Here is a 27,639-nt window from a genome sequence, read left to right on the forward strand (position 1 = left end):
CCGGGGCCCTTCCCGAGGCCGGGGGCGAGCGGCGCGCGGGCGGGCTCGGCGCCTGCGGGGCTGCGCGCTCGGCCGGCCGGCAGGGGGCGCAGGGGGGCGCGCGGAGCCTGCGTTCCGGGGGACGGCCGCCCGCGGGGGCCACGCGCCGGGAGCTGCAGGGGCGGGCGCGGGGGCGGCGGCTGGGTGAGGACGCAGGCCTGAGTCAGAGCTGCGGCCCGCGAAGGGAGCCCGGCCTGAGGGCAGCGGCGGGCACTTGGGGGCCACCCCGCCCCGGGCAGCGACCGCCGGCTCTCGGCTCAGTCCGGCTCATTCCTCCCGGCCGCCGCCTCGTGCTCCGGAGCTGGGGACCGGGGGGCGGGCAGGAGAGGCCTCGCTCGCCCAGGACCTGCTCGGGGACCCCGCCCGCCTTGGTGATCGATCGTCGAGTCCCTATCACGGGCCTCCTTGGGGTGAGGAAACAGCTGGGGACTAAGGAAAACTCGAGATCCCAGCAGGGCAGATTCGCCCTCCACCCCAGGGCCGTGTCCCTGCCTGCAGCCTGTGCCTGGATTCCATTTCCAGGCCGACTGGTGAGCGCCCAAGGTCCCGGAGAACGCCTGGGGTACCAGCGGCGGGTCGTGGCCTTGGGTGGAGGGGGATGCCCAGACCCCCCCATGACCGTACAGCTGCCACAGGCCACCTGCAGCCCAGACATCTGACTGCGAATCCGTGGGTCACGAGTCAAATCCTTTTCACCTGCCCTCACTACTCAAGGTCAGTTAAGACTTGCGTGTCCACCAGGCAGCACGTAGCCTAAGCAATAAGCTGTTTGCCCGGGTTGTTTCCCGGCAACTTGGAATCAGCTGCGTCCAGTTGGAGCTGAGCTGGTTGGGGCCGGATGGGACCACCGATTCCCGAGCCGGGCCTGCGCGAGGGCCCGCCGAGCGCCCTCTAGACCGTGCAGGGGCCTGTAGCCCAGCTACGCCTGCGCAGGAGTCCCGCACCTTTCTCCAATCGTCACCTTTCCCCGCGCTCCCCACGCCTCAGGTGGCCCTGCTTCTTTATTCGTTATCGCGTAAATAACCCGAGCCCTTTCCCTTCCCTTCCGGGACGCAGAGCTGAGATTTGCCCTCCTATCTCCTGGCTTGGCCGCCTCGCCAACAGACCCGGGCGTCTCGGCGTTTGGCTTGCTGTGCATCAGCCAAGAGGAACCTGGTTGGGTACCAACTGCACAGGGACACTGCAGCTCGGGGCCGCTGACTCTGCGCCACCTGAACTAGTTCGTGGTTTTGGAAACATCAGGTAATGTTGGCTTCAGGCAGAATTTCCTCATTTGGGGCTTCTCCGTGAATAACACGCCTTGCCCAGGTCTTGGGGCGTTCAGGGGGGCCCTGCAGCCCTCCCCTCACAGGGGCTGTGCCCTCCGCCAGGGCTTCCTGCTCCGAGATGTTCACTGACACTTGGAGTGCATGGTCCCTGCGGTTTCTGTGGCTCTTCTTTCGGGACAAGCAGTGTTCTTACAGGCGCTTCTTCTCAGGGAGTGCGACCAGGGCTGTTAACTGAGCAGTTGACCGGCATCTGTAAACTCGTCGATCTGTGCTGAAATCTGGTGATGTAACCATCTTCAAGATTAGCGGGTAGGCCCCCTCGTCCATGCTCCATTTTAAGGTATTACTCGAAAGAGGCTGCTTTTGTTTCCTGCGCTTCACTGATCCCAGAGCAACTGTGTTGCTGGTTTTCCTGGGCTGTTGAAATGAGCTTTACCAGCTGTGAAAAAGAGCTGTGAATTGTGCCATCTTGTCACCGGTTCTTAAACTCTGATACTATTGTATCCACACTCAGAAAATAACTTTGTTTCTTATTATATACAGGCAGTGGCTTTCAAACGTTCAAGCGTTTTTCTGGGGAAAATAGTGTGTGTGTGTGTCTGTGTGTCTAGGTGCCAACATAATTAGCATGCTGTCTATCATTCCTTCTCTAGATAACTTTCCATAGAAAAGGACATTATTGTAAGGAAGAGAAGTGTCACTGTCCACAATCCAAGACTGGCATCATCTTCATTCTGTTGTCTAATGATACCAGGTGATGGTGATGATGACAATCATACCTAATTTCTGTATTAGGAAAAAATCCGAAAATAGCAAATTGAAATAAAAACCAAGTATCTTACATGCATATGCAAAGCAAAGTTTACCAATGATAAATCCCGACTAAAAATAATCAGGACAGCTGGGGGTGTTGTATTGGTTTTGTTTTGTTTTGTTTTTAAGCAATTTCGGGGGAGGTGCCCCGTGCTCTGTTCACCATTACCTCTCCAGGGCAGGCGCTGCAATAAAGTCATCAGAAAGAGAAGACTACTGCTGGGAAAGTGTACAAATGGTGCTCAAACAACACGTTAGCAGTTGTCAATCTGTGTCAGTGCAAGCCACGCCCCTGTCTCTGACACACCTGTCTGGCGTGTCACGCTGGCGGCGAGTTAGTCTAAGGTGCAGGTGATGCTGGAGTTTAGGTCTCGAATTCTGGAAGGTCGCACTCAAGACGTGACTGGGATGGGGGCCTGTTTTGTTGTTCTTGTTAAGATGGATCTGTGGGTCTCAGTAATGACCTTATAAAATCCCGTCTTTTCCCCAGATTGCGCACAGCAAGGCAGCTGCCTCGTTCTCAGAACTCTCCGGGCTTCTCCGCACGGGCTCTGGGCTCTGGGTCGGGCCTGCGGTGCCCTTGAGCCTGACCGCCCGGGGTCAGGGAGGCAGCAGAGGTCAGACGCGTCTCCTTCTCTGTTCCGCTCATGGTCCCAGGCCCAGAGGGAAGCAGGAGGCCGCTGTACGCTGGCGGGGACAGTCCTCTGCTCGGTGTCAGGGGGACGAGGACCCGGGAGACGTGCAGTACGTCCGGTGTGATGCTCCTGTCACGCCGATGGGACGTGACACTGGGAATGGAGCCGTGAGGCCCCCAACAGCCAGGGTGGCGCAGCCCGTCTGCAGAGACCCATCTGCTTCCCTGAAGCCTCTGCACATCCCCAGGAGAGCGGACCTTCCCTCTGTCCAGGACGCGAATGGAGGCACGTTTCCCCTGCCCAGTGATGGAAAGGAGTCCAGGAGCTGCGCAGGCTGCTTTCGGGTGGGCACCGGCCCCGCGGAAGGTCCCAGTGGGAAGCTGTGGGCACACGGGGACCCGAGCAGGGCTGCCCGCGCTGCCCTCTGGAGGGGCCGGGCGCTTTGGCTGCCGTGGCTCCTCGGGACCACCAGGTCATCAGACGTTGCCCACGGAGCGTGCGTCATCCTGTGCTCACCTCCCAACTCGCTGCCTCGTCGGGCAGCTGTGCAACAGAATTCTCACAGAGCACCTCACTGCGGGAGAAAGCATCCCCACCCTCCTTCCTGGGCGTCAGGACCGCCCCCCAGGGCACTAGCCCCTCCTCCCCTTCCTTCCGGGGCCCAGGGACCAGCTTGGAGCCCCTGCCACTCACTCCAAACGTCAGAGAACAAACACGCCGCAAGACAGCCAACAGTTACACGACGGAGCTTTGCGACCCACGTGCCTCCGTCCCGACGTGCGTGTCTATGGGACGGGTTCTCACGCCTGCACCCTAGGCAGCCGGGCCCTCCTGGTGCTGGGTGCCTGCAGTGCTGTTTCAGGCGGGGCTGCCGTCCCTAACCGGGTGACTTGGGCTGAGTCACAGAGGAGAACTGCCTCTCTCCACAGGGCCTCCTCTCCTCCCACCCCAGCTCCCCCTTTCCAGCAGTGACGGTCTCAGTGTGTCACCTTGGCCTCTAAGATCTAGATACATAACCTCAGAAGCCCGAGAGCTTTGAAACCTAAAACCAAAGCCCTACGCAGCTCAGTGGACAGACAGCCCAGCCTCCAAAGTCTGAAAGTTTGTTTTGACCATTGAAAGTTGGTTTTGACCATTGATGTTTTGACCATTGATGGGTTCTCGTTGCTTTTGTGGAGCCCCAGCTATTCAGAGGGCCTCCTCCTGTTTCTCCAGAACTGCTTCTCCAGCCATTGTTCTTTGGTTTAGCACAGTAAATGCTGGCTCTTTTCTGGGTCAAAACCCTTTTCGGATGTGATGGAAGCTACAGAAAAATGTGGACATGCACGCACGTGCACTCTCTGATACATTTGGTTATAATTTAATTCTACGTGTGGATTTGCGGTTTTGAAAACTTGGTTTAAGAGCGTTCAGTAACAGTCTCGAGGACAGAAGAAGGTGCCCACGGTAGAATCTTTCCGATCTCTTCACCGCTCGCTGGCTTAACTAGCGTTGTCTCCTTTTTCTCTTTTTTAAAAATTGTGAAATACACATATAACTTCCCATTTTAGCTACTTTTAAGTGTACAATTAAGCGGCATTAGGTACATTCACAATGTTTTGTGGCCATCGTCACCACCCATCTCCAGAACTTTCCATCGTCCCAAACTGAAACTCTGTCCCCATTAAACACTAGCTTCCCCTTCATCCCCCACCCCCAGCCCCTGGCCCCCACCATCTACTTCCTGCCTCTGTGAATTTGACCTCTCCAGGCACCTCATGTGAGTAGAATCTTAAAGCATTTGCCCTTTTGTGACGGGCTTATTTCACTTAGTGTTACATCCTCAAGGTTCAGCCACATTGAATTTCCTGAATTTTTTCCTTCCTTTCAGAACTTCCTTCATTTTTAAGGCTGAATCGTATTCTGGTGTATGTATGGACCATGTTTTGTTTATACATCAGTGGGGATGCACTCGGTTTGCTTCCAGTTTTTGGTTTTTGTGAATAACGCTGCTACGAACATGTATACAGGTCTCATGGGGACCTTGCTTTCAGTTCTTTGGGGTGCATACCCAGTAGAATTGCTGGATCATGTGGTAATCCTTTTTAAAAAATGTGAGGAGCTACCCTAATGCTTTCCGCCATGGCTGTACCGTTTTATGTTTCTGCCAACGGTGCATAGGGTGCCAATTTCTCCACATCCGCACCAACACTTACTGTGATTTTTTTTTTAAATTAATTTATTTTTGGCTGTGTTGGGTCTTCGTTTCTGTGCGAGGGCTTTCTCTAGTTGTGGCGAGGGGAGGCCACTCTTAATCGCGGTGCGCGGGCCTTTCACTGCCGCGGCCTCTCTTGTTGCGGAGCACAGGCTCCAGACGCGCAGGCTCAGTTGTTGTGGCTCACGGGCCCAGTTGCTCTGTGGCATGTGGGATCCTCCCAGACCAGGGCTCGAACCCGTGTCCCCTGCATTGGCAGGCAGACTCTCAACCACTGCGCCACCAGGGAAGCCCCTACTGTGATTTTTGTTTTGTTTTTGGATGGTGGCCATCCTGATGGGTGTGAGGGGGTGTCTCGTAGTTTTGCTTTTCCCTGGTGATCAGTGATGGTGAGCATCTTTTCTTGTGCTTAGTGGCCGTTTATACATCTTCTGTGGAGAAATGTCTGTTCAAGTCCTTTGCTCATTTTATTTTATTTACTTATTTATTTTTTAACATCTTTATTGGAGTATAATTGCTTTACAATGGTGTGTTAGTTTCTGCTTTATAACAAAGTGAATCAGCTACACATATACATATATCCCCATAGCTCCTCCCTCTTGCGTCTCCCTCCCTCCCACCCCCCCATCCCACCCCTCTAGGTGGTCACAAAGCACCGAGCTGATCTCCCTGTGCTATGCGGCTGCTTCCCACTAGCTATCTGTTTTACGTTTGGTAGTGTATATATGTCCATGCCACTCTCTCACTTCGTCCCAGTTTACCCTTCCCCCTCCCCGTGTCCTCAAGTCCATTCTCTACGTCTGCGTCTTTATTCCTGTCCCGCCCCTAGGTTCTTCAGATCCTTTTTTTTTTTTTTAAGATTCCATATATATGTGTTAGTATATGGTATTTGTTTTTCTCTTTCTGACTTACTTCACTCTGTATGACAGTCTCTAGGTCCATCCACCTCACTACAAATAACTCAATTTCGTTTCCTTTTATGGCTGAGTAATACTCCATTGTATATATGTGCCACATCTTCTTTATCCATTCATCTGTCAGTGGACACTTAGGTCCTTTGCTCATTTTAAAATCAGGTTGTCTTTTTGTTGAGTTGTAGTAGTTCTTTTTATATTCTGGATATTAGCCCCTTATCAGGTGCAGGCTTGCAATGTTTCCCCCATCCTATGGGCTGCCTTTTTACTCTGTTGTGCCTTTTGAAACACTAAGGTTTTAAGTTTTGACGTGGTCCAACTGATACGTTTTTTTGTTGTTGTTGCTGCTTGTGCTTTGTCACAGCAGTGGAGAAATAGATTGAAGAGTAACTTAGTGCCATCTCCGCGGCATTTGTTATACTGTGTCACAGCGCTAAAGTTATGAAGAGGAAGAAGCTACAGAGACAGCCTGGGAGCATCAGGAAAAGCTTTACAGGCCTTAGTGAGGAGGGAAGCTTGCCAGGTGGGAATGGGAGTTCCCTCGTACAAGGAGCAGCGAGGAAACCCGTGTGACCGCTGGGAATGAGGGGGTGGGGTGAGGATGTCACAAGAGATTAAGAAAGATGTGAAACATCACAATTTGGGTCCTTCCCTCTTTCTAGCAGGCATGTGACAACCAGAATTCTATTGCAGATAAATTGCTCTTGCAAAAGTCTGGAGGACACTGGGAAAGGGAAGAGACCGGAGGCCCGGAGGCAACTAGAAGCCTGTTCAGATTTCCGGGAGGGACAGGAGTCCGCCGGCGGTGACGGTGACGGGGATGTAGCAGCGTGAACGTCTGCGCAGCCGAGTGAACGAAGCAGGTGAGGCACAGACAGGAGGCACAGACAGGAGGGGACAGTTGAAGGGGACATGCTTGTGGCCGAGTGTGACCAGAACACGGCAGATGAGTGAGTGAGGAGCGGCAGGAGAGAGCAGGTCGCCTGGGACAGGTTGAGATCCATGCAAGGTGTGCAGGAGACAGCGAGACTCCCCACAAATGTAGACCTTTGCTTGAGCGCTTTTTAATTCAACAAAATTAGGTAATTTCAGGAACTGAGTAGCACGTGGTTTAGAGGTGAGGGTAGTTGTCTCATCAGCCTCGTTCTTTTCTGCGCTACAATATTTAAGTAGTGTTGTGTGGCTGTTACTAAAGTATTTTTCTTAATTACTAAGTATTTGCAGGATTAAGACATGTAAACTTTTCCTGATGAGACTGTAAAACCCCTGGAGAGCGAGGATGCTCGTTACTTCTTCCACGTTTCTCCTCAGTGCCTAGTCCGCCACAGGTGATCTGTCACATACAAGGGGAAACGTACTTTTTAAAAAAAAAATTATCTTATGGAAATATAGTTGATTTACAACGTTGTGTTAATTTCTGCTGTACAGCAGAGTGATTCAGTTATACACATAAATGCATTCTTTTCCATCATGGTTTATCACAGGATATGGAATACAGTTCCCTGTGCTCTACCGTAGGACCTTGTTTATCCATTCTATATATAATAGCTTACATCTGCGAATCCCAACTCCCAGTGCATCCCTCCCCCACCTCCCTGCCCCTTGGCAACCACAAGTCTGTTCCCTATGTCTGTGAGTCTGTTTCTGTTTCACAGATAAGCTCATTTGTGCCGTATTTTAGATTCCACATGTAAGTGATATCATGTGGTATTTGTCTTTCTCTGCCTGACTTCACTTAGTATGATAATCTCAAGGTCCATCTATGTTGCTGCAAATGGCATTATTTCATTCCTTTTTATGGCTGAGTAGTATTCCACTGTGTATATATAGCACATCTCTATCCATTCATCTGTTGATGGACATTTAGGTGGCTTCCATGCCCTGGCTATTGTAAATAGTGCTGCTATGAACACTGGAGAGCATGTATCTTTTCGAATTAGAGTTTTCTCCACATATATGCCCAGGAATGGGATTGCTGGAACGTATGGTGGCTCTATTTTCAGTTTTTTGAGGCGCCTCCATACTGTTCTCCACAGTGGCTGAACCAATTTACATTCCCACCAACAGTGTAGGAGGGTTCCCTTTACTCCACACCCTCTGCAGCATTTGTTATTTACAGACTTTTTGATGATGGCCATTCTGACCTGTGTGAGGTGGTAAATCGTAGTCTTGGTTTGCATTTTTCTGATAACTAGCGATGCTGAGCATCTTTTCATGTGCCTGTTGGCCATCTGTATGTCTACTTTAGAGAAATATCTATTTAGATCTTCTTCCCATTTTTTTTTTATATTGAGTTTTATGAGCTGTTGTGTATTTTGGACATTAATCCCTTGTCAGTTGCATCATTTGCAAATATTTTCTCCCAGTCCGTAGGTTGTCTTTTTGTTTACAGTTTCCTTTGCTGTGCAAAAGCTTATGTTTGATTAGGTCCCATTTGTTTGTTTTTGCTTTTATTTCTACTGCCTTGGGAGGCTGACCTAAGAAAACATTGGTACCTTTTATGTCAGAGAATGTTTTCCCTGTGTTCTCTTCTAGGAGTTTTATGGTGTCATGTCTTATGTTTAAGTCTTTAAGCCATTTTGAGTTTATTTTTGCGTATGGTGTGAGGGTGTGTTCTAACTTCATTGATTTACATGTGGCTGTCCAACTTTCCCAACTGTCTTTTTCTCATTGTAAATTCTTGCCTCCTTGGTCGAAGATTAATTGACTGTAGGTGTGTGGGTTTATTTCTGGGATCTCTGTTGTGTTCCATTGGTCCATATATCTGTTTGTGTGCCAGTACCATGTGCTGTTTTGATTACTGTAGCTTTGTAGTGTTGTCTGAAGTCTGGGAGGGTTACATCTCCTGCTTTGTTCTTTTTCCTCAGGATTGCTTTGGGAATATTTTGGGTCTTTTATGGTTCCATGTAAATTTTAGAATTATTTGTTCTAGTTCTGTGAAAAATGTCATGGGTAATTTGATAGGGATTGCATTAAATCTATAGATTGCTTTGGGTAGTACAGCCATTTTAACAATGTTAATTCTTCCAGTCCAAGAGCATGGGATATCCTTCCATTTCTTTGAATCCTCTTCAGTTTCCTTCATTAATGTTTTATAGTTCTCAGCCCATAAGTCTTTCACCTCATTGGTCAGATTTATTCCTAAGTATTTTTTGATGTGACTTTCAACAGGATCGTTTTTTACATTCCCTTTCTGATATTTCATTGTTAATGTAAAAAATGCAACCAACTTCTGTGTGTTAATCTTGTATCCTGCTACCTTGCTGAATTCATTTATTAGTTCTAGTAGTTTTTGTATGGAGTCTTTAGAGTTTTCTATATATATCATGTTATATGAATATAATGACAATTTTACCTCTTACCTACCAATTTGGATACCTTTTTATTTCTTGTCTGATTGCTGTGGTTAGGACTTCCAATACTCTTTTGAATAGCAGTGGTGAGAGTGGGCATCCTTGTCTTGTTCCAGATCTTAACAAGAATGCTTTTAGGTTTTCACCGTTGAGTATTATGTTGGCTGTTGGTTTGTCATAAATAGCTTTTGTTACGTTGAAATGTTCCCTCTATACCCACTTTTGTAAGCATTTTTTTTTAAATCATGAATGGATGTTGAATTTTATCAAATGCTTTTTCTGCATCCATTGAGATGATCATGTGGTTTTTGGTCTTTTGTTGATGTGGTGTATTACATTGATTTTTGCATATGTTGAACCATCCTTGTGACCCTGGGATGAATCCAGCTTGGTCATGGGTATGATCTTTTTTTATGTGTTGTTGGATTCTGTTTGCTAATGTTTTGTTGAGAATTTTTCAATCATATTCAAACATATTGGCCTGTAATTTTCTTTTTTGGTAGTGTCCTTGTCTGGTTTTGGTATTGGGGTGATGGTGGCTTCATAGAATGTCTTTGGGAGTGTTCCCTCCTCTTCAGTCTTTTGGAAGAGTTTGAGAATGATTGGTTTAAGTTTTTCTTTGTGTGCTTGGTAGAATTTGCCTGTGAAGCCATCTGGTCTTGGACTTTTGTAGAGAGTTGTTATTATTATTATTATTATTACAGATTCTATTTCACTTCCAGTGATAGGTCTGTTCAAATTATCTTCTTGATTCAGTTTTGGTGGGCTTTATGTTTCTAGAAACTTGTCCATTTCTTCTAGGTTGTCCAGTTGGTTGGCATATTTGTTCATAGTATTCTCTTATGGTTTCGTATGGTTTTCTGTGGTATCGGTTGTAATTTCTCCTCTTTTATTTATTGTATTTGGGTCCTCTCTCTTTTCTTGGTGAGCCTGGCCAGAGGTTTGTCAATTTTGTTTACCCTTTCAAAGAACCAGCTCTTGGTTTTATTGATTTTTTTTCTATTGCTTTTTAATCTCTACTTCCTCTCTGATCTCTATTGTTTCCTTCCTTCTGCTGACTTTAGGTTTTTTGGGTTTTTTTTTTGACTTTAGGTTTTGTCTGTTCTTTTTCTAATTCTTCTAGGTGGTGGGTTAGGCTTTTTATTTGAGATTTTTCTTGTTTCTTTTTAAAATTTTTTTAATTTTTAAAAATAAATTTATTTAGTTATTTTTGGCTGCGTTGGGTCTTCATTGGCTGCACGCGGGCTTTCTCTAGTTGCGGTGAGCAGGGGGCTACCCTTCATTGCGGTGCATGGGCTTCTCATTGCTGTGGCTTCTCTTGTTGTGGAGCACGGGCTCTAGGCCCGCGGGCTTCAGTAGTTGTGGCTCATGGGCTCTAGAACACAGGCTCAGTAGTTGTGGTGCACGGGCTTAGTTGCTCCGCGGCATGTGGGATCTTCCCAGACCAGGGCTCGAACCCTTGTCCCCTGCATTGGCAGGCGGATTCTTAACCACTGTGCCACCAGGGAAGTCTAAGATTCTTCTTGTTTCTTGAAGAGGGTCTGTATTGCTATGAACTTCCAAGAACTGCTTTTGCTGCATCCCATAGATTTTGTATGGTTGTGTTTTCATTGTCATTTGTCTCAAGGTATTTTTAAATTTACTTCTTGATTTCATCATTGACCCATTGGTTTTTTAGTAACATGTTGCTTAGTCTCCATGTAATCATTTATTTTTCTTGTTTTTCTGTGGTTGATTTCTAGTTTCATGCAACTGTGGTCAGAAAAGATGCTGAAATAAACTCTATACTCTTAAATTTGTTGAGGCTTGTTTTGTGCCCTAGTATGTGGTCAATCCTAGAGAATGTTCCATGTGCACTTGAAAAGAATGTGTGTTCTGTTTTTTGTTGTTGTTGTTCTTTGTTTTTTCTTAATCTAATGTCCTGAAAATATCATTAGTCTAACTGTTCTATTGTATCATTTACAATCTCTGTTGCCTTATTTTCTGTCTAGAAGATCTGTCCATTGATGTGAGTGGGGTGTTAAATTCTCCTGCTATTATTGTATTCCTGTCAGTTTCGCCCTTTGTTAGTATTTGTTTTATGTATTTGGGTGCTTCCATATTAGGTGCATATATGTTGATGAGTGTAATATCCTCTTCTTGTATTGATCCTTTTTATCATTATATAGTGTCCTTCTTTATCTTTCTTTATAGCCTTTGTTTTAAAGTCTATTTTGTCTGATATGAGAGTATGGCTTCCCTTGCTTTCTTGTCATTTCATGCAATGACAAGACATCTTTTTCCAGCCCCTCGCTTTCAATCTGTGTCCTTTGCCCTATAGTGGGTCTCTTGTAGGCAGCATGTTGGAGGCTCATGTTTTTTTTATCCAGTCTGCCACTGTCTCTTTTGATTGGAGCATTTAGTCCATTGACATTTAAGGTAATTATCAATATGTATTTATTGCCATTTTAAACCTTGTTTTCGAATTGATTTTGTATTTCTTCTTTGTTCTTTTCTTTTTGAGTTTGATCTTCTTTTGTATTATGCTTGTGTTCTCTTCTTTGGTTTTTGTGAATCTATTATATGTTTTTGATTTGTGGCTACCCTGTTTTTCAAGTATGTTAACCCCTTCCAATATCTATTTGCTTTAGACTGGTAGTCATATAGACTCAAACACATTCTGAAAAATATATATATACATTTTCTTACTCTCCTTCCCCACATTTTATGATTTTGATGTCCTCTTCTACATCTGCATGCCTATCCTTTTGCTGTTCATTGTGGTTGTCATTGCTTTCACAGAAATCTTATTTTTTAATTTTTTAAAAATCTGTCTACTGGCTTATTTAAGTGATTTACTTTCCAATTGTGATTTTCTTTCCTATAGATGCTTGCTTCTTTTCTATTTAGAGAAGACCTTTCAATATTTCCTTTAGGACAGGTTTAGTATTGCTGTATTCTTTTAGTTTTTGCTTGTCTGAGAAATTCTTTCTCCTATTCTAAATGATGATCTTGCTGGGTAGAGTATCCTAGGTTGCAGATTTTTCCCTTTCAGGACTTTGAATATATCTTCCCTCTCCCTTCTGGCCTGTAATGTTTCTGTAGAGAAATCAGCTGATAGCCTTATGGGGTTCCCTTGTCATTAACTCTTTGTTTTTCTCTTGCTGCCTTTAGAGACCTTTCTTTAACTTTTGCCATTTTAATTATGTCTTGGTGTAGGTCTGTTTGGGTTCATCTTGTTTGGGACCTTTGTGCTTCCTATATGTGGATATCTGTTTCCTTCTTTCGGTTTGGGAAGTTTTCAGCCGTAATTTCTTCAAATACATTTTCGGTCCCCGTTTCTCTTTCTTCTCCTTCTGGGGTCCCTATTATGTGTAGATTGGCACGCTTTATATTATCCCATAGGTCTCTTATATTGCTTTCATTTTTTTTTTTTTCATTTGGCTTTCTGTCTGCTGTTCTGATTAGATGATTTCCATTATTCTGTCTTCCAGATCACTTATTCGTTCTTCATTATTCAATCTGCCTTTTATTGCCTTAAGCTTAGCTTTCATCTTGGCAAATGAGTTTTCTAATTTTTTTTTGGTTCCTCTTTATAGTTTCTAGTTCCTTGATAACAGTAATCTGCATCTCTATCAATAGCCCTTCTTAATTCCTTTAGTATTTTCATTATCTCCTTTTTGAATTTGGTGTCTATTAGACTGAAGAGGTCTGTTTCATTTTTCTTTCAGGGGAATTCTCTTGACCTTTTAACTGGGAGCGATTCCTCTGCTTCTTCATTTTATTTATGCTTCTCTATGAGTTTAGGAGCAACAATTATCTACTGTGGTCTTGGAGGGCTATTTTTATGTGGGAGTTTCCCTGTGTAGCTTGCATAGGTTTAATATTTTTGGTGCGAGGGATGTTTTGAGTACGGATGCCTGCCGCCTCTTTCCTCAGTGTGTCCTGGCTGTCATCCCCTTGAAAGGGGGGTGTGACTGGTGTTGTGGTGACCAGAGCCTGCCCAGATGTTGAGCGGGGCCTCCTCTTTGCTCTGTGGTTGTCACTGCCCTGTTGGGGGCAGGGTCTGCTCCCAGCTGTTGGAGCAGAAGCCCCTGGATCCGTTTTTAAGCTGCAGTGTGGGGTGGGCAGGATTGGAGTGCTGCCACTGGGAGAGGAGCCACTGAGTGTTCCCCCGCTGGAGCAGTCCCTGTGTGCGGAGCACGCTGCCTGGTGTCACCTGTCACCCATTGCGTGGGCTCCCAAAATGCACTGTTGTTGGCACTCCTCTCGGCCTCGCCTCCATGGTGGGGATGTAGGCAGTTGGCCCTGGTGTCCCTCAGGCACTGTGTTCACAAAACCACCAGTGCAGGTCCACTGAAGTCGGGTACCAGGACTGCAGTAGTTACGCACCTAGACCTGCCGTGGGAGCTACGGAAGCAGCCCAGACCCCGGCCCCGCCCCACGTGTGCACCCACACAGAGCCCACAGCTGCTAAGGCCAGGCCTGTCCCAGCCACGGAAGCGCCCATTGTCCACTCAGCACTGAGTTTGCAGAGCTGGCGGCAGTGGCACAGATCTGTGGATTGTACAGCCACAGGGAGAGGGCTCTGATTTCAGCCCCGCCTCGGTGTGTGGACAGCCCACTGGCTCTTGCGCGTGCTCCCAGAGCCGGTGAAGGCAGCGCCGTGTCGGCTGAGCACGGAGGAAGAGGCTGCTCTGGGGGGCCCGCCCCTCCCTTTGCACGCGTGTTAACAGCGGGGTTCCAACGGCAATGTGAGCTGGCTGTGAGCACGCAGTGAGGCTGCTCTGGGGGGCCCCACCCTTCCCTTCATGTGCCCCTTACCAATGGCACTTCGCTTCTATGGCAGGTTGGGCTTCTTCCGCGCAGCCCATACTGCACTCCAGCCCCTTCAGGCTGTGTCCACGCAGCCGACCCCAGTCCTCTCCCTGCCCCGGTCTGTCCTCTGAAGCCTGAGTTTCAGCCGCCCCCAAACCCCACACGTACCAGCAGGTGTGTGTTTCAGGCTGGGGTCTGCAGGGAAAGTAGCACGGACCCTCTGTGCTGGTCTCTCTCTTCTGCCTGCCGCACACCGGCTGCCTCACTCTCCTCTGAGCCTCTGAAGCCCCCTTTCTGTCCTGGCTGATCTCCCCGTGAGCGAGGGTCTTCCCAGGGTGCGGGAACCTTTCCTCTTTCGCAGCTCCCTCCCAGGGGCGCAGGTCCTGTCCTGCTTCCTTTTTTCCCTTCATCCTACGGGGTTACGTGGAGATCTTCCTTGCGCTTCTGGGTGTCTGAGATTCTCTGCCAGGGCTCGGCAGGTGCTCTGTGAGAGCTGCTCCACGTGTAGATGTACTTCCGATGTATTTTTTTTTAATAAATTTATTATTTTTGGCTGCATTGGGTCTTCATTGCTGTGGGTGGGCTTCCTCTAGTTGCAGCGAGCGGGGGCTACTCTTCGTTGCGGTGTACGGGCTTCTTATTGCGGTGGCTTCTCGTTGCAGAGCATAGGCTCTAGGTGCGCGGGCTCAGTAGTTGTGGCTCACGGGCTCAGTAGTTGTGGCTCGCGGGCTCTAGAGCGCAGGCTCAGTAGTTGTGGTGCATGGGCTTAGTTGCTCCACAGCATGTGGGATCTTCCCGGACCAGGGCTCGAACCCGTGTCCCCTGCATTGGCAGGTGGATTCTTAACCACTGTGCCACCAGGGAAGTCCCTCTTCCGATGTATTTGTGGGAGGGGGAGAGCTCCATGTCTTTCTATTCCGCCATCTTGATTCTTGATTCAAAGTCCTGTGCTTTTGTCTGCACAGAGACACGATCCTGGGCTTATTTGGATGCAGCACGTATGTCGTCTTCAGTGGCGCTCACATCTCTTCCACCCTTATTTGCAGAGTGAGACGGGATACAGACGGCTCACACTCCTCACAGGTGACCAGCTGTGCCCGGTCACCGGGCACTGGAAACGCGCCTGGCGCGAGTGAGGAGCTGAGCTGTCAATCTCAGTTTCGTGAATTTTAACTTAAAATTAACACTGGTGGGGGAGGGATAAATTGGGAGATTGGGATTGACGGACACACACTACTATATATAAAATAGATAATAACCTACTGTACGGCACAGAGAACTCTATTCAGTACTCTGTAATGACCTATATGGGAAAAGAATCTAAAGAAGAGTGGATATGTGTATATGTATAACTGATTCACTTTGCTGTATACCTGAAACTAACACGACATTGTAAATCAACTCTACTCCAATAAAAATTAATTTTAAAAAGGCACTCAGTTACTGGAAAACACCTTACCCTTAGAATAACTTGGGTATATAAATCTTTTTAAACTGTAAGTGGTATGAAATATAAAAAGAGAAAAAAGAGTAAAACTCAATTAAAAATATTACTTGTAAATGAAACAATATTTTAGATATGTTAAATAAAATTTTAGAAACTAAATCTAAAAGTTTTACTGTGGCTACCAGAAACTTTAAAATTACGTATGTGGTTTGCATTTCTATTAAAAAACCTTGAGCCAGACGAAAACAACAGGACTAAGTGAAAGACTTCTATTCCTAGGAGAAATAATTTTCTAATGTAATCAACTTCTCTAAGAAGTTGATTTACTTTATTCTTAAATGTTCACATGTAACTTCCTCTGAGCCACCAAATCAATGCTTAGCAGCTGTGCAAGCCAGTTGGCTGCAGACAGCTCCTGGAGTTTTTAAGGATTATTCTTGGCAGCTTTTGGAAAAAACACTCATTGAAAGGTTAATCAAATCAGTCATACTTGCATGTTGGTTAAACAAACCCCGTCTCCACTGAAGACTGAACAGATGCATATACTCTACCCAGAAGGCCTTTATTCCATCATTATCTTCACTTTTCTTCAAGGGTGTAAGAAGGAGGGCCGTATTCTGAATACTTTGCGATCAAGATTTTGTTCCAACTTATGAAACTCTTCTGTACTTCTGGGATTTTACAGATTCTAAATTATTTCATATCAACACTCATTCCACCTGTTGTACGTGAGGAGAAAAGGTCAGTTCTACAGGTAAGTATCCCTAAGTTTGCTTAGGTACAAAAGTATGAGCTAAAATGTACACACAGTTTGAGATAGTTTGTTAAAAATACAAGTGCCAGCATGTGGTACATCTGAAGAAAACTGCTGTTCGGGTGTATTTTAAAGAGCTCAACAGATAAATGTTTCCAGTAGACAATCAGCGTATCAATCACTCATGTTGAGAGAGAGTGAAGGTGTACCCACACGGCAGCAGCTGGGTCGCTGGGAAGTTGCCACAGGTCAAGGCTTTAGAGACGGCACAGGTAAGGTTGAAGGTGTTGAGCCTCACTTTAAAATTATGAAGTCGTGGGCGATTTCCTTCCCATTGGTAGGAGTAACTCCATGTGGTTCCACCATCAGAGTTGGGAGAACACCTAAAGTAATGATGTCTTCAATGTGTGTAACCAACGTCAGAGCCTTACGGGAATGCTGAGAATTCCTGGGATGGGGAGTTCACTAACTTTTTTAATACACGTGCTCCACTTAAACTGTGTTCAAGAATTAAACTGTAGAGACTGTGCAACTGGCGAGTAGACTTTGGAGTAGATCACAACTACTAGGGAGACATCTCAGACATTGCTGTGGAGGCAAATCCAGTGTTTCAGGAACACACCTGATGAGCAGTGACGTGAGGGCGGTGCCGACCCTCTGTGACAGTATCGTTCTTGAATATACTAATAAATGTAGTGTATTATATATTCATATGTTAGTAGTTACTGATAAGATAGTCTCCAGTATGCTTCTGTACCTACAACCCAACAGGACGTGTATTAGAACCATACCTGGAATAGAAGCGGGATATATATATGGGTTTTTGTGGTATTAATGATTCTGGCTGGTTGGTACCTGTTTGTAGTAATTGCGAAATATTCTGAATATGCCTCTGCCCAGGAATTTACTTATTACCTTGACAGAAAATGGCTACCTTCCAGAAATTATTTCTTTAGGAGAAAATTTACTAGAAAATATTTTGCCTTGAAATTACTTAAAATGGGATCCAGTTTAAACAAAAAAGGTGTAATAACAAAGGACCACTCAATTCTAAGTTCAAAAGTACATTTATTTAAAATGTGGGCAAGATATCAATATAAAAGAAAAGAGTGTAAGAAATAAAAATAAAAGTACAAAACATTTCAAATCTTTAACATTCATAATTTAGAGATAGCAAGGTCTTTATTTACACCGTTTTATTTGCAGCTAAAGTTCCATTAACAGTATTGTGAAAACATTTAAAAACCCGGCAAATGAATCATAAAACCTAATGTGGGCTCTTAAAGTCATATAATACAAAACATAATTTATGTTTCATCAGAATAAAATTGCACATCTTAATAAGATGCAGTATATTTAATATATTTGTCTTCCTGCTTTAAAATGCTTGTCCCCGAAGAAAGCAGCTGGAAAACAAGGGTGTCTCTGAAGGGAGCGGGGGCCGCTCCATCCGGCAGCTGACACAGCCAGACCCGTGCGCCGGGCTCCAGGCACCAGCGCAGGTGCGTCAGTTAAATTTATATGTAAGCTTGTTGAGGAAAATAACTTCCAAACAAACACAATGCAAACTAGTGGCAGCATCCAATACAGGCCGCACGCTGAGGTGGTGTGCTTCGGGCGCCCAAGCCCTCGCCAACCCCTGCGACTCTGAGCCATCCACCCGGGGCTCCAACCGTCCTGGGGCAGAGTGACTCAGGCTCCTTTCAGGCTACAGACGCAAGAAGAGGGGCCCTGAGATGACACCCACCAATCACCCAAAGGTAGGAAAAACCTGGAGAGAGGTAAGAGCACATATCGTATAAAAACAAAATCTCCAAAAATGTAAGGGGTCTTTTATCACTTTTATCACCAACCCTGGCAAAAATTCCCTAATTCGTGGAGACACGGAGCACACACGGCTCCGGTGTTAACGACGAGAGGCTTGCTGCGCCACACGTCTGTCTTTCAAAGGATATGATTCGTAGTCCAGTGTCTGTGTGAGCACGCCAGTCAGAACAAACTCTGCATTGTGAACGTCTGAAAGGAATGAAAACAAAAACCGTTAAACAAATGCACTGCTGTGTGTGTACCGACACACTCTCAATACAGAGCAAGAGGAATAAACCGTACCTATTCCTCTGGCAAAATATTCTCGACACAAGTGAAGGTCATTTTCACAGGATATTAAAATTATTTCTGACAAACTCTAATGAAAAGAAAATCATTGGTTACTAAACAACGGCTCGTATACGTGACGACGATGAATTCAACAGCGTATTTTACTTCTGTCCACCTTATTTTGCTTATGTTCCATGAGTTTCCGGAAAGACGGCTGTTTAGACAGTACTTTCCCTCCTGCACATTCCACAATCGCTTTCATAGTTGAAAGACTCGGGCAGATTCCAGGAGTGATGTAAAAATATTTCGCCTAAAAATAAAATGAAAATATGGGTATTATGTTTTTTAAATTGAATTTTTAGTGTACGCAATTTCTCATTCTACCCTGAGATTTTTGACAAAATGTCTAATTTCATGGGGATACACGTACTAGCCCCTGCTAGTCCCAACCTGAAGTGGGCCTGGGGGACTCCAGGCGTGTAAATTTGGAAATAACTTCAGCACTTTCATATGTTAGGTACGACCTATACTTGTTGACAGCAACTAGAACTTATATTCCTAAAAGACATGAAGTACTCTGCGGTAAAAGCAAGAATAGGGACATTTTCTCAACTTCTGTAAAATTCTAAACTGTAAAGCTCAGACAGAACAGGAAGTGATTTTGCTGGTTAAAATTTTCTAACACCCTTGCTCCTAAGTGTACCCAAAATACTATTTTGTTTTAAACTCCTCAAATATTTAGAAAAATCAGACTATCTTAGGTAAAATACTCTTAACTCAGTATTGCAAATCATTTCTGATTCCTAAATTGGCTCCTTAAGAAGGGTAAAAAAAAAAGATTATCTTTATTAATTTACTGAGCCACTGTTTGATACAAAGACAATTTTCCAGAGTGTTCTATCTTATCTAACAAATAAATATTCTAGCCTAGAATTATTAGGCACAGATTCAATTAATATGTTCCCAAGAATGGTCCCCATTCTCTAGCTGAGTATACATTTAATGAGAATAGTATTAAGTAAGTAATGTAAGTTGTTTGTTAAAAGCAAAAAAATCAATTTAAATGTCTCCTACCTATTCATACACATGACTCTTTGAACCGGGTATTTGTAATGCATACCTCTAATCTATTTATTTAACTTTGTATGGATTCTTTTAGCTGTGGTAAACAGCAGGACTCTGCAGATGCCGAAGACCTCCAGAAACACCGCGCGCGAGGAGGACCGCCCGTGCAGAGGGGACGGGGGCCCGGCTCCCCGGAGGCCCTCGCTGTCGCCCACAGCTGTAGCACCTGTTGCGTCCGGGGGCCTCATCTCACTTCCCTTCCAAGCGTACCTTGAAGAGCGGAGACACGCGTGCCCTCCTCAAGGACTCCTCCAGACTGAAGGAGAAAAGCACCTCGGCCTCGGCGTCTCGGAGAAGGTAGTTCTGCTCATCTGGAAAAGAGAACAGCCCACCGTGCGAACGGTGCACGGCGCCCGGGACGCACAGTGCCACCCGCACCAGGCCGCCCCCAGGCAGGTGCGTGTGATTCACGGCTCACAGTTACCTGTGACACCTGGGAGCAAAAGCCTCACCTGTTGTATTTGTCAGTTACTTTTCTCCTGAAAACAGGCCGAAGACACTGTCCCTCCTCGGTCAGTGTTTCTTAGCATACTGAGAGCTCTGGCCCCTCCACACCCCTCAGCTGTGATGTCACACGGTCCCAGGGCACTCACAGCTCTGCAGGCCCACAGACCCAGGGCAAGAGCTCCAGTCCTGGCTCCAGAGCCATTAGACTCAATTAGCTGAGATTTACTAAAAACAAACACGTTCCTTTTAAATCTATGAATATGTACGGCAATTTATAAAGAATGGTTTTACCAAATTTTGACGATTTAAGAATTTTAATTAAGAAATATCTAATTTGTCAAAAGGTAAAGATCACAAAATATTTTAATCTTATGAAATGCATCTCGTTCAGAAAATCATTTCTTCTTCATTTCATCATAATAACCAAACTGTGTAACACAGCCCAAAGCAGGGAGAGTCTAGGGTCGGGGTCAGTCAGATGACACACGTTGTAGGCCATATACTTTTGTTACATGCCCTTCTTTTTTTGAAACAATGCCTTAAAAATGTAAAAACCATTCTGAGCTCAAGGACCACTGGGCAAGAGCAATCATGTCACTAAAGAAACGCTGAAATTTAACAACTGCTAGAAATACAAAATGGATCAGCCATCAGCAGATAAATAAGGCACTGTACTGGTTTAGGTGGAAGACGATAAGAATTTCTAAAAAAAATATGAATTAAAAAATGAACAAAAATGTACTGTCATGCATGCAGTGATATATTTGTTTTGTATTAAATATTTATTTATTTAGGGTGTGCCAGGTCTTAGTTGCAGCATGCAGGATCTTTTTTTTTTTTTTTTTTTTTTAGGGCTCTAGTTCCCAGACCAGGGATTGCACCTGGGCCCCCTGCATTGGGAGCACGGAGTCTTAACCACTGGACCACCAGGGAAGTCCCTGAAGTGATATATTTGAAATGTAAGTAAGTGTCCACGGCAAAATCAAGGTTGATATGCCTTCTGGAGAACTATGAGGGAGTACCAAGAAGTAGTTAATATTTATGATAAGAGGAGACGATGACATTGAAATATAACAAAGTAGCTAAAACAATCCTGTCCCAGAGGAGATGCTGACATTTTGGTTTTCTAAAAGGAGCATCAGAGTTACATTAACTTGCTAAGGGTCTGTAGAAAGAGTCAACCTGAAAATTAAACTTTTCACAGCAGCACAAAGGACATGCATCTTCCAGAAAGAGATTATAAAATTGGTGTCTCAAACTATATAAATTAAATGCAAAATTCCAAAATTATCCCCTACCCCTTCTTGAACAATCCAGGTTTAAAGCTGTCCGGCCCCGAGGGCGTCAGAGCCCAGTCGGGGCTGCAGTGCAGGGGGCAGCGGTGGCCGACGTGGGGCTGACTATGTACAGTGCAGCTTATCAAGTAAGTAAGTTAACGTGTTCATTAGGACACTGGAAGCCGGGCTTCTCACTGTTGTTGGAGAACGGATCACAGACAAAGGGAGGGAGGAAACGAGGACGAAGCCCGTGGTGGCAGATAGACTGGCATCGGCCAGACAGACACAGGAAGTGGGAAGAGGCTGCAGCAGGAGCAACACCCAAGGGCCACGAGCACCGTCCGTCCGCGCCCAGTTTACACTGCAAGCACTCGGGGATCCTTGGGAAAACGCTGGTGCGGAACCAGGGCAGAAGAGCGTAAGGGGAGCCCAGAACATTCTCGTTTTGCCAAAAGCTATCATCACGTGGTCAACCCGACAGGAGAGGTGGACACGGAAGCCAGCCTGAGCGGCAATCCCTGGTCACAGTGGGGACCATGTGAGGGTCGGTGACGACAAGACAATAACAACGAGATAAAAAGGAGAGCGCGTGGGGAAATAAGGGAATAAATCAGAAGTCTGACAGACAGGGAACAGCAGTATCTGCAAAGTTTCAAAGTGCTTCCCATAAATGACTCGTCAAGAAGCCTGGCCGGCTTGCACCTGCGCCGAGGGACCACCGTGAAACCACCCGCAGGACGACAAGCCCGCACTGTGCAGCCCCTGGCAGGATGCGAGTGGGGGGAGGGGGGGAGACGGCAGCCATGTGACGGTCCCGCCACAGACGCCACCTGCCCCCCCTCGGGAGGAGACAGCACACACACCAGACGGAGGGCGTTCTGTACAGTGACCGACCTACCTAACTGACCAGACATCTTCAAGTGACAAGAACAGACCAAGGGGCCCTTCCCAGACTCGAGGAGACTGAACGCAACGTGTGATTCAGAACTAGGCCCTTGTGCTCTTAAGGGGCGACACTGAGACAACAGGCGGATCTGAATGGGGGTGAGGATGAGGCAGCAGCGACGGATCGATGCTGATTTCCTGACTGTGGCCGTGCCGCGCCATCTACGAGAACGTCCTTTCTGTAGGAAACACGCATTGAGGTGCCGGGGATAACGGAGCATTATTTGGGCAACGGACTCTCTAATGGGTCAGGAAAAAGAAGCTATGTCTGTACTATATAGGCAACTGGGTGATTGATCATTTCAAAAAACTTTTTTTAATTCAAAAGCCAAATTGGTTTTAAAAAAATCCATAAAACGTTAAAAGATGGAAAGAAGTAAGAAATGAATCAGAATGCAAAATTTCAGATACTAACTGCCAGAACTAATAACCTAAGGTTAGTATTCTTCTTGAGAAATTTCAGGAACAACCTCAAAATGTAAACTTTTGGCAAAACAAAATGTCTCAAGTCTGTATTAAAAGTAAATGACTAGTGGATAATCAGCTAAATGATTTTAAAGTTTATATGACAACACAAAAGACACAGCACAGCCAACTCACTCAAGAGCAAAGCTGGGAGACTGAGGACCCGACTTCCAGACGCACTGTAAAGCCCTGGGTGAAAGGACAGATGGTTGGACACCAGGAGAGCTCAGTGCAGACCCCCACTCTGCCTACAAGCACAGGCAGCGAGCACAAGGGGACAGACAAATGGATGTCCACACACACAACACACACACCCACACACACACCACACACACACACTCACACACTGAATCTAGACACAGACCTTACACCTTCACAAAAAGTAACTGAAAACAGACCACACAGATCTAAATGTAAAACACAAAACTAAAACTCCTAAAAGATAACAGGAGAAAACCAAGATGGCTTTGGGTACAGCGATGACTAGATACAAAACCAAAGGCATGATCCATGGAAGAAATAACTGACAACCTGGACTTCATTAAAATCGAACACTTCCACTCTGTCAAAGACAATGTCAAGAGAATGAGAAGACAGGCCACAGACTGGGAGAAAATATTTGCAAAAGATGCATCTGATAAAGGACTGTTTGTTACCCAAAATATACAAAGAACTCTCAAAACTCAACAATAAGAGAACCCAGTTAGTTAGAAAATGGACAAAAGATCTGAACAGATGCGTGACCACAGAAGATATACAGATAGCAAATAAACACATGAGAACACGCTTAACATGGTATGTCATCAGGGAAATGCAAATTAAAACAAAAATGAGGTACCACCACACAACTATTAAAATGGTCAGAAACTGACAACACCAAATGCTGGCAAGGATGTGGAGCAACAGGAACTCTGCTGATGGGAAAGCAAACTGGTACCAACACTTTGGGAGACAGTTTGATGGTTTCTTACAAAACTAAACCTACTCTCATATGATTCAGCAATCGTACTGCTTGGTATTTAGCCAAACGAGTTGAAAACTTACATCCACACAAAAGCTGCACACAGAACACAGCTTTATTTGTAATTGCCAAAACTTGGAAGCAACCAAGATGCCCTTCAGTAGGTGAGTGGATAAATAAACTGAGGTCCATCCAGACAGTGGGCTAGTCTTTGGTGCTAAAAAGACATGAGCTAAGAAGACACAGAGGAAACATAAATGCATGTGACTAAGAAGCCAACGTGAAAAGGCCGCATCCTGTGTAATTCCAACTATATGACAATCTGGAAAAGTTAAGAAATCCTGAAATTTGAGGGATCAAATATGAAATGTGTTTGACTATTCAATATTGAATATTAAATGTTTATAATAAGACCAGAACCACCTTATAAACCCTCAGAAATCAACACAGCAAACATTAATAAGGCCATAAAGAAATGAAAGTCAGCTAAAACTGCCCATCAAATATGAATTGTTATAACTTTCATAAACAGATAAAAAATGTTTGTTTTCACAGACTGGTAAGCTTGATAAATTAAGCAACTCAAATTTCAATTAAAGAACAGACTCTCTCATTCTGAACTTTATAACTCTCATACAAAATTGAGAGCTAATCTACTTTTATGGTATTGTTTCTACATTTTTCTTCTTCTGCCCGTATTGTTAGGTTTTATATTTCATAGTATCTTTTAAGAAAAAAATTTCTAAAATCTCAACTGAAAATTTCTAAACACTACATAATATAGTTGATCCTTGTTATTTGTGGATTTTGTATTTGTGACTGTGCCCACTCGGTACAATTTATTTGTAACCTCAAAACCAGCGTCTGTGGTGCTTTCCAATTCTCTGTGGCCGTGGCAGAGCTGCCCACGTGGCGCTTCCCGCCGGGGCCGACACGGCGGTGCTCGCCATGGGTCAGCTCATTCTGAGAACAAGGGTCCTTCTGTGGTCCATTTAGTGCTACTTTCTTCACGTTTTTGTGCTTTTGTCAGTGATTTTTGCTGTTTAATCGGCCTGCAAGCACAGTGCTGTCCAGTGCCCTGAGGGCAACGGGCTGTGATGTGCCCTCACAGAGGAAACACACGTGAGACAAAGCTGCAAATCTATTCCGCGGAGAAAAGTCACTTGGAATCATATTCGCTCTGTGCTGATTAGCAAGGTTCTAAAAACACCTGGGTGCACTAAGAAAAAACCTATCTCTAAGTGTCACTGCCAGTAACAGGATTTCACTTTCGGTGCCCTGGACGGCGGGAGACGGGCAAGGGAGGGACGCGCTGACCCTCCCACCTGCCCCGACGTTCCCAGGACGTTGCCGGGCTCCCCGCCGTGCGCTGTACTGCATGTGGAATCTCATTCGACAGCCAGCGTTCCAAACAAAATACGCTCACATCAGGAAACAACACGGCAGGGATGCAGAGCTTATTCTTCCCCCGATACCTTCCAAATTACCAAAACCTCTATATTTCATGGTAAGATGCAAAGATAGCAATCAAATGACTGGAACGCGGAATAAGTTTATGAATTTACATGGATAAATAACAGAGTTAAAAAATGAACTAGACGTTTGCTGGGATGAAAATGGAGACAATGCCAAATTAAAAGGTTTTTTCTTGAAGTAAGTTCACTGAGGTACGGACGCTGCTACTCACCTATGAACTTCTGACACTTGAAACACTCCTCCAGCCACTCCGGAGTCACGACGTGCTTCACCACGGAGATGGCCGTCAGGAACTTCACGGTGCGCGTCACCTTGCTGGAGATGAGGTGGGTGCACTTCTGTGCAGACTCGGCGACCTCCCCACCAAGAATGTAGAGCTTCTGGGGGTCACACACACAGACCAGAGGTGAGAGCTGGGCCTACGGAGCCACACACGGCCTGGGACGCGTCTAAGACTATGAACAGAGTTGTCGGCCACGGAAAATGGTGCAGCTGGTGAAACCAAACCCACGCCATTGTAGGCGGAAAGTGAAAACTAGGCTTGACAATGTACATTTCCCTGATCAATGCTGTGCAGATCAAGATTAAATAAGACATCCCTATAAATAAGTAAAATTCTGAAAACAATGCAGCTCGTTTCATAAGGAGCAAATCTGCCCAGGCTTTCTAAGCTGAAATGAGTGTTAGTGTTATTGAGGCACGTTAAAATACTGTCTCTAATTTTAAGAAATGATGACCTAAGAATTGACTGAGAAGACATAAACATATAAAAGATGATCTCTTTAACTATACTCAAATTTAAAAGTAAAGAAAATAAATTATACGAAACTTATAGCATTTATAATTGTTTCTTTTCCTTAAAAAAAAAAAAAAAGTAAACCGTATGAATCCATGTAATACAGGTCAACTTATATTCTTAACCATCACCCTCCCCTGTCCCCAAAATAACAAAACAAAATCCCATAATCCCTCCTGGTGTTACTTCCAAGAAGTTTATTTATCTAAATACACAAATACACCACTGCCCCTTGGGCCTACCCTCCTACCCAAGAAAACAAGTCTTGAAAGACTGTGGATTCAATCAGAAAACCTGAAGAGGCACAACTACGCCTTTAAGCTAATGTCTTTATGAAAATGATGTCCGAGCGGCCTTGCTAATGATGTTCACATGATTATAGAAATGGTTCTCGGTCTACTCACCTAAATCGTTTTTCTCCTAATAAGAAAGCGAGTATCTAAGTATGAAGCAGTAGCAGGAATGAGGCGGGAAGTCAATGATGAGGTAATGATGACCCGCAGTTTACAGATACACACTGTAAACACTTATAACACGATATTCCTGATTAAATGTTAGTTTAATTAGACTGCTGGCCTAAAGTAAATGTAAACAGAAAGGAACATTCCTAAAAATCCTTATGCAAAATAGAATAAAATTTCACCTTAATATACTGTTGAACTTGAACAGGCTCAAATCCAGTGAAAAGCACAAAAGGGGTCAATTCTGGTGTTAACTTCTTAGTGGGAGGTGGTATATCTTCAATTCTATAAAATACACATAGAAAAGAACGCCTATTATTTACTTAAAAATGTTCTTTAGCAAACAGGGGATTTTAATAGCTTTAACAAGCTTTAAGTGTGTGGGGTTTTCTTTCCTTAAAGGGAAAATGCAATGACTTAACCTGCTCTTTTTCTCTTTCCCACCATTTACACAAAGCCACCCCCAAAAGGACTCTGTGTGGCATCTCCAAGGGCAGCAGCCAGTCAACGCTCCACTTCCTCCTCAGTCCCGACCCCGCCCTCTCACTGGCCTTGCTGGTCCTGAAGAGCGGGAGACCCCCCCCCCCAGGGCTCTAGTCCTGTGTCTTCCATCTGCCCCGTCTCAACCCAGAAGGCACAGAACAAAGCTGTTTGACTCAAGCACACATTTTAAATTAAACCTGTCTTTTTCATTTCCTTAAATTTTCTCAAATCCTATTTTTAGCTTATATTTGAGACAGTCTATTCAATTAAAAAAAATTTACTTGTGGCATTTTAATGACATACATAATCACATAATTAGGCTTTTACTAAGAAATCCAACAATTCCCAGACTGTGTGGATGTGGGGAACGGCGGGAGGGAGGGCTGAGGAGCGGGGAGAGAGGAAGACCCTCGCTTAGCGTGGCTGGAGGGCCTCTGGTTCTAACGAAACCGCCGGCTTCTCTCTACCAGGTGAGACCAGCGCAGGTCTGCACACCGCCACCCCCCACCGACCCGCGGCCGAGGGGGCGCCGTCCCTCCCACCCCGCCGGGTCAGGGGTCGGGACGCAGGCTCCCGGGGCCACACCGAGGACGCCCGGAGCGGGTCCCAGTCCCCCACCCCCGTTCCACCACAGCAGCTCATGTTTTTACACACCGGGGGTTCTGGCGCGCTTCTGGTTAAAGGAGAAGATTCAACTGTTTTTTTAATAAGAAAGGAAAAAACACTGGCTATTCCCTGTTTCTCTCCAGCAACGAAATGAGACGTGCCGCAATAAAGCTGTGATGTAATCAGCAAATCCTTCCAAATCCTATTCACTGTGAACATTTCAGGAACTTTCCCAACTGCCACCATTTTCTAAAACAAACCTGTAAAAGCTCATCAACCATTAAAA

The 27,639-nt window shown here is 45.3% G+C and overlaps 1 protein-coding gene and 1 long non-coding RNA gene across 14 annotated transcripts in view; one reads left to right on the plus strand and one right to left on the minus strand.

The window, feature by feature from the left end:
- The first annotated feature begins 185 nt into the window (after nt 1–185).
- On the plus strand, nt 186–27,543 carry LOC133097000 (uncharacterized). Of its 10 annotated transcripts, none has more exons than XR_009701927.1 (11): nt 186–569; nt 1,096–1,281; nt 1,517–1,647; nt 2,611–3,099; nt 6,557–6,726; nt 16,055–16,214; nt 17,614–17,716; nt 17,805–17,974; nt 19,471–19,832; nt 20,736–20,842; nt 27,218–27,543. It is a non-coding gene; the product is annotated as an uncharacterized LOC133097000 (long non-coding RNA). The 10 variants fall into 10 exon arrangements; XR_009701925.1 differs by having other exon boundaries at nt 1,517–1,616; XR_009701928.1 differs by lacking the exon at nt 2,611–3,099 and having other exon boundaries at nt 1,517–1,616.
- The window catches only part of PAXIP1 (PAX interacting protein 1), a 47,958-nt gene continuing 37,620 nt past the window's right edge, over nt 17,302–27,639 (minus strand). For 3 of the 4 annotated variants that reach the window (XM_061198979.1, XM_061198980.1, XM_061198981.1), the window contains 7 exons: nt 26,447–26,576; nt 25,219–25,387; nt 19,647–19,747; nt 18,487–18,621; nt 18,324–18,399; nt 18,166–18,230; nt 17,302–17,733 (listed from right to left, as the gene is read on the minus strand). In XM_061198979.1, the coding sequence (XP_061054962.1) occupies nt 17,722–17,733; nt 18,166–18,230; nt 18,324–18,399; nt 18,487–18,621; nt 19,647–19,747; nt 25,219–25,387; nt 26,447–26,576 (688 nt within the window). In that variant the 3' untranslated portion in view covers nt 17,302–17,721. The remainder of the gene's footprint in view (nt 17,734–18,165; nt 18,231–18,323; nt 18,400–18,486; nt 18,622–19,646; nt 19,748–25,218; nt 25,388–26,446; nt 26,577–27,639) is intronic. The other variant, XM_061198977.1, reaches the window with a different exon arrangement.

The sequence above is a fragment of the Eubalaena glacialis genome, chromosome 8, assembly GCF_028564815.1.
Source record: "Eubalaena glacialis isolate mEubGla1 chromosome 8, mEubGla1.1.hap2.+ XY, whole genome shotgun sequence".
In the NCBI taxonomy this organism is placed as follows: Eukaryota; Metazoa; Chordata; class Mammalia; order Artiodactyla; family Balaenidae; genus Eubalaena; species Eubalaena glacialis.